Here is a 6765-nt window from a genome sequence, read left to right as displayed (position 1 = left end):
ATATAACATATATATATATATATATATATATATATATATATATATACATATACACACACATATACACCAATGTTATTTACAATTTTAAATTTACATAATCTCATGTTATGGAAGCGTCGCATATACATACGCTAACCAATGATGCTCATTAATCTATGTTTATAAAGATCGGACGCAATATCGCAATGAATATATTTTATATATTTTATAAAATAATAAAGATCTCAACAATATAGAGCGATGGAATATATTATTCTAATTGGACACAAAAATTGAAGGCATTGAACATGAAAGTAGGATCAATCGTTTCTATTGCAACATTTATTTCCATACTGTACAAACTGTTCCTTAACAATTAGTTCATAAGCTATTTCAATTACATGCCATGTAAATGCAACATTGTAAAGATAAGAAAGTGTAATAATTTACAGAAGTTTTTTTGGAAGATATCGATATAATTCAAGATAGTTAAAAGTGATAAATAAATTCTCATAAAGGATAACTAAATACTCTCATTCCTGTATTGCACATCAGTGCCACACCAGACTTAAATCCTATATAGAAACATCAATCTACTTTTACTCCAGTGTCTTCAATTCTTGGCAATAATTTCTCTCCTTCTTTCTTTTCTCACAGTTTCTTTACGAAACTTCGCTTCACATATATAGAAATGTACATGTGTGTGTTTGTGTTGTGTGTTATGCATATGTATTTTTATGCATGTATATGTACGTATGTGTATGTATACTTCTTAAGTATTTAACAAATTTATGATCTAGATTATACAGTAGTTTAGGTAAGATCTTTTCCGAAAATATTTAATCGCGCGGTTTGCAGATATAGTCACTACATATCTGTATTTTATATATAGTGGACACAATCGAAGTGTTCCTCTGCCCAGTATACGTTCAATATAACTGCGATGCATGATAGGAATCAATAATTGCAAAAACATAGATACTTGATCAGTATTATGTCAAAAGCCTGAAGATCTCCTCTCCAATTCCTGATAATAATGAGTTATTGTCTCCTTTACCTTCGATTACTAGATTTTCCGTCGCTCTCTGTAACAAAAAGCCATAAAATAATTTAATATACATTGCTAATCTTAGAAAGTTTTCTAAATTCAAATTTCAACTAAATCAACGTAAACGTAATACTTAACGACATATTAAAGTATATATTTTTATTATATTATGTTATATTATGTTATTGTTAATTAATATTCTAACTTTGACCATCAAAAATTATTTACTATAGAGCAGAGCGATAATTTAACTTACATTATATTTTAACAAAAGGCACACATGATGTCCCTTCAGAGAATGACCGTATAAAGATGCAGTATCGTCAATTTGCTCCACGAGTGTGAGATTACATTTGCGGCAAATAATATTCAGAACCGTGTCAAAGTCCTGAGAAGGCATTACTTCTCTTTTAATTTTAGATACTAATTGACCACTTTTGAGAAGTCCCGTGAGTATGTCCTTGTGAGAGAGATGCCCGACCATAAACTTGCTACATGACAAGGGTACGGTGAAATCAAGCTTTTCTTGTTGCGTTCCTTCTTTACTTTCAAACATGTACGTCAATGTACCCCTAAGTTTCTGAGCAAACGTCACGTCCGAGACTAGAACGGTGAACTCAGTTTCTTTACTAGATTGCAGAGGCAGTTGGAACGGCAGTTTTATTCCAAATTCATCTCCAGACTAAAAGAATATGAAATGACACATTACAAAATTATTTTTATGAATTAAAGCAATTAAATTCCAAATATTCAAATATACATTAACTTACATTCCTAACTAATTTGAGTGACGATGTGTCTGGAACATCGAATACTAATTCTTTTACTAGCGGTTGACCTATATTTGTAATGCAAATTGATACGATAACTTTACTTGAGTCATCAGGGATCTGTCTTAGCTCATACCTCATGGAAAGGATCTTATTTTTGACTAATTCTTCGTAAGAGATATCTTGCTGTATTTTTTCAGTAATTGTGTTATATTCGATATTCATAATATCGTCCTTTATCTCTGGTAATATTTCTTTTGACGGAGTAGATATTCCAGCGGTTTCCTCATAATCCAACGACTTATTCTCTTTCTTATTTTTTGACTTCTTCGATTTTTTATGCTTTGCATCTTCATCATTGGATTTTTTATGTTTGTTTTGATTCTTCGACTTCTTGCGTTTGCTATCTTTTTGTGATTCGTTGGATACTTCTATGTATTCTCCTACAGTAGAAGATTGCACTTTCTCTGGAGACGAATTAGTTTCTAACCACAAGTTAGGCTCCCTTTCGTTCATCACTTCGTTTTCCGTGACATTCTTAACTTTTTTTTTAGACTTTCTATGTCCCTATCAATTTGCAAGAATGCATAAATTAAAATATTTTTAAAAATATATATATATAATAAAAAAAATATTTTTAAAAATATATAAATTGAATAAATTCAAATTATATTATATTTATTGAATATAAAAAGAAATTTACCTTTTCCTTTTTATTTTCTTTTTCTTCAAGTTTCTTCGTTTTTTTATTTTCAGTAACTCTATGTTCTAAGACAGGCAATCGTTCGTCTTCTCGTAAAGGCATATCCAAATCGATATTTAAAGCTCTATGTGGATCATTAGAATCTACTAAATCGTATTCATCACTATCACTTATTTCTGCACCCGGAGGTAATTCTCCAATTCCAGTATTTACTATTTGTGGTGGTAAACTATCATCTTTTTCATCCTCCTCCTCCGATGCAGATTTTTTATCTGAAAACATTCAATGTTAAGAATTTTAAAGATTTAACAACATATTTCATGTAATATATGATTCATATGCATAATTACTTTTATTTTTTTTGATTTCTTCTTCTTTTCATGCTTTTTATGTCTTTTATGACTGTTATTTATATCGCGACATCTGTGAGAGTTAGAAATTTTTAAAGAGATTGGGATATCTAACTCCGTGACAGGAATGTTTTCAAAGTCTTCATATGCATTCGATGAATTGTGATATGATGTAGGAGTCTTAAATGAGCCTTTCAGATAATGAGGATTATTTTCTTGTTCTAGTTTTCTTGCTTCACGTCTCCTCTCGAGTTCTTCCAAAGATGGTTCATTCGAATCCCGTTTGGAAAACGAATTATTCGGTTTATCTGTCTTAATGAAAATATCATTCATGTCTAAATCCTCTGAATCCGAGCTTTCCGAAGGTGGATCATTTATCCAGGAATCCAAGTCTAAATTCTCAGGTATTGGAACCTGGAAGATATAATGAAATGTTTATGATAAAATATATAAATAATCGACAGCACATATATATCAACTAATATAATATTTTATATTTTTTTTTATAATTTGTGTCAAAATAAAAAATATTTTTAAATAAATGATACATGTATACAATACTACTAAATGATATTTACTTTTCTTTGAGCCTTTGGTGCAACTGGATTAAGTTCACCTTCAAATGTCTTGATTAATTCTTGCGCAAGACCAGGATTTTCTTTTAAACATTCTAATAGTACTAATGCAGAACTTGATCTTTCTTGAACTTCCAAGTCGCCACTACAAACAAAAGCTGCTATTTTGTCTTTCAATCCGTAAATCTGTAAAGTGAAAGCTAATATTAGAACTAGAGATTTTATTTTAGTTTCATACAAATATGTTTATTCTTAAAATATCATTAATTGCATGGTGCATACTTTGCTTGCAAAATTTATTAAAAATAATAAATTTTATTATTATTGCATAAATTAAATATTTTATACCTTTTCCATAGTTTCAGTATCTTCCTCCTTTTCTGCTTTGGCAAATGTCGTTGCAGCTAGTTTTAATATATTATGAACGTAAACTGCCTGTATATGTCCTGGCAAACTAGAAGCTTGCGATCGCAACATAGACTGCAATGTTGCTAAAGGATCTTCCAATTCACTATTAATTTAATAGATCATTAAATGTTATTATATATTAATTAAATTAATACTTAATATGCATAAAATTCTTAATACCTAGAGAATTCTCCACAAATCCATGCTGCTGCATATAAAACTTCGGACATTGTTGCCCTTGGCTGGCCGGTTAAAAGATATGAATTCTCAAGCAATAAGGCACATTGTTGAACCGCGTATTTTCGGATAGCTTGTACACGAATTGCTACATCAAGTAATTGAGTTGCTACTAATGGTCCATGCTTGGTGCCTTCCATTCGCGTAAGTTCCACTAATACAGATATGTACCTGTGAGCATATGTGAAGTTTTCTATAATTTGTCCTAGATGATCAGATAATATAAATAAGATTTATATGAAAATATTTTATATTTACCACTCAAAATAGGTAATGAAGTGGTAGTTATTTTGTGAGCAAATCTGAATGATCTTTGAGAGTAATTCATCGCGATACATAGTGCCTTCGGCTTTATCCATATGTATCATTAACTTCTTAACTATCTCCATTAGATTTTTCTTGGAAACCATTCCATACAACAAATCCAAGGCACGCAGTCTTATAGTTTCATCTTTGTCATCAAGACACTGCATAATTAGATCTTTATGAGATTGCACACTCTTTGGATGATTTCTCAATATTTTCGACATTGCCAATAATCCCAGATATTTCAAGTTTTGATCAGAGTCTTCTATTAGTATTCTCAATTTTTGAACACACAACTGTATCGAATCAGAGTGACTTGGCATACCAGACGAGATAGAAATCAATACAGCAATTACTGTATTGATACATTCATACAGTAAAGACATTGCGGATGTACTAGAAACAATCAAATCAATTATTATGTTATAAATTATACCAAAAAATAATTTATTCATAAGGAAGAAATTAACAAAATATTATACACTGTAAAATAAATATTAATATTATAAATAGTATATTACAAGATATAAATAAAAAATAATATAAACATTAGACAGCTAAACTAAAATATAAAACTAAGTAAGCAATGATAACATTACAAACGCGATAATTAAATACTTTCAAAATACATTAGAATACCTGTGTATCAAATTGGTAAGGGGTTCTATTAACTTTCTGCCAAGCCTAGGTTCTAGAGGTGTCAATGCTCCAAACTGAAAATACAATGTCATATTGCCTTCTAAGATGTACTTGGTATTTTTTTTATATTTAGAGGAGCAGCTTTTTTAATTCTTATTTTGTGAATAGATGAAATATGTATAATCGCGAAATATATGAAAAACATAATATAAATGATTCTACGGAATACGTTTTGAGATACCGCTTTATACTATTAATATCATTGCAAGAAATAAACATTTGTATCTACAAAGATTTTAAATATTGTTTAAAACAATGAATATTGTATAAAACCTTGAAATTAGATCAATTAATGGTTGAGTAAGTTGTCGACCCAGCTTTGGTTCGATCAGGATTATAGTTGAGAACTGAGTGTGAGAAACAAAATCAACATAACTTACAATAAAAAAAAAGATGTATATGTGTAAAATTTATAATTAATATTAAAAAAATAGTTATGGATATAAAGTTTTTTTTATATGAAAGAAACGAAAAGAAATATTATTTATCTTTTAAAACTATAGTACAACAGCAACACTTACCAATTTGATAATTTTAATGAGCATCCAATTATTTGTAGAAGTTGTCATCAATTTAAAAAAAACAGGCGCTAAACTCAGGTAATTCTTTGGATTTTTTCTGGCTAATTCACAAACTACATTTACTGCTGCACTTTGAACACCACTGTCTGGATCTTCAAGCTTTTCCTTTAATCTAGGGAAAGCAGGTCTCAGGGCCTCGGGGAACCGCAGAAATACTTTATACATCATCAAAACTGCCTTCTTGCGTAAATATGGTTTTGTAGAAGTCAATAATGTCATTATATCATGAACCAAATCACGAGCTAAATCTGGACTTATAAAGCAAGACAAACCGCTCAGTGCTAAACCAGCGTCATACTGATTTTGACTATTTAAATCTTTACGAATCATATTTGTTGTTAGCATCAGTAGCTATAACAAAAAAGTATTAACAAATTACGAGATGATTATTTTCTTATAAATTTATATTTAATAATTTATATTTAATAATTTAATAATAATTTATATTTAATAATTTGCTAAGTAAGATTTTAAATATTATGTAGTATAGATATACGCGTAAATACATATATATATACAATTTTTCTTAATAATCTATTATACATCTTTTATTTGATGTATTTAACTTCATATTTAAATTTGTAGTGAAAGCATGTAAACATATCCAATTAAAGTATATATACAGAATGATCCTTAAGAATTCAAAATGAAATATATTAATCTTATGCTGGAAATAGCTTAGTTTCAAAAATATAGAATATCAAAGTTGAAAGAAAAAATTTATTTTTTCTAAAACTTTGAAAACTCAAGTTATTTTTCATTAAACATATAAAATTCGATTTTCGATAAAATAAGGCAAATGATTTTCAAAATTTTTGGGAAACACAAAATTTTGAAACATTTATGATTCATCTTGTATATATCCTGTATGTAACAAATGTTGTACATGTTACAATCCACATAGTGTTGGCATTGCCTTTTGTATAATGCATTGCCCAATCATATTAACATTGCAAAGTCCACTTATATTGGATTGTGGACAATGTTGACATAGCTTGGCAATGTTGACATTGTCCTCTTGTGGACTTTGTCCATAACATGTATGTGTGTGTGTGTGTGTGTGTGGTGGGGGTGGGGGGAGAGGAGAGAGAGAGAGAGAGAGAGAAGAA

At 29.3% G+C, this 6765-nt stretch overlaps 1 protein-coding gene across 1 annotated transcript in view; it reads right to left on the bottom strand.

Annotated features, from left to right (window-relative positions):
• Positions 1–971: 971 nt before the first annotated feature.
• LOC105623006 (AP-3 complex subunit delta-1) overlaps positions 972–6765 on the bottom strand; it is a 6632-nt gene continuing 838 nt past the window's right edge. Inside the window, exons 4-14 of the mRNA XM_012204408.1 lie at positions 5597–6007; positions 5016–5089; positions 4329–4772; positions 4014–4241; positions 3774–3936; positions 3429–3611; positions 2856–3264; positions 2501–2772; positions 1798–2364; positions 1284–1709; positions 972–1064 (exon numbers count right to left, since the gene is read on the bottom strand). Coding sequence (XP_012059798.1) covers positions 972–1064; positions 1284–1709; positions 1798–2364; positions 2501–2772; positions 2856–3264; positions 3429–3611; positions 3774–3936; positions 4014–4241; positions 4329–4772; positions 5016–5089; positions 5597–6007 — 3270 coding nt within the window. The remainder of the gene's footprint in view (positions 1065–1283; positions 1710–1797; positions 2365–2500; positions 2773–2855; positions 3265–3428; positions 3612–3773; positions 3937–4013; positions 4242–4328; positions 4773–5015; positions 5090–5596; positions 6008–6765) is intronic.

This window comes from Atta cephalotes, assembly GCF_000143395.1.
Source record: "Atta cephalotes unplaced genomic scaffold scaffold00052, whole genome shotgun sequence".
Lineage (NCBI taxonomy): Eukaryota > Metazoa > Arthropoda > Insecta > Hymenoptera > Formicidae > Atta > Atta cephalotes.
The sequence above is the reverse complement of the archived record's forward strand: the minus strand, read 5'-3'. Positions and strand labels throughout refer to the sequence as shown.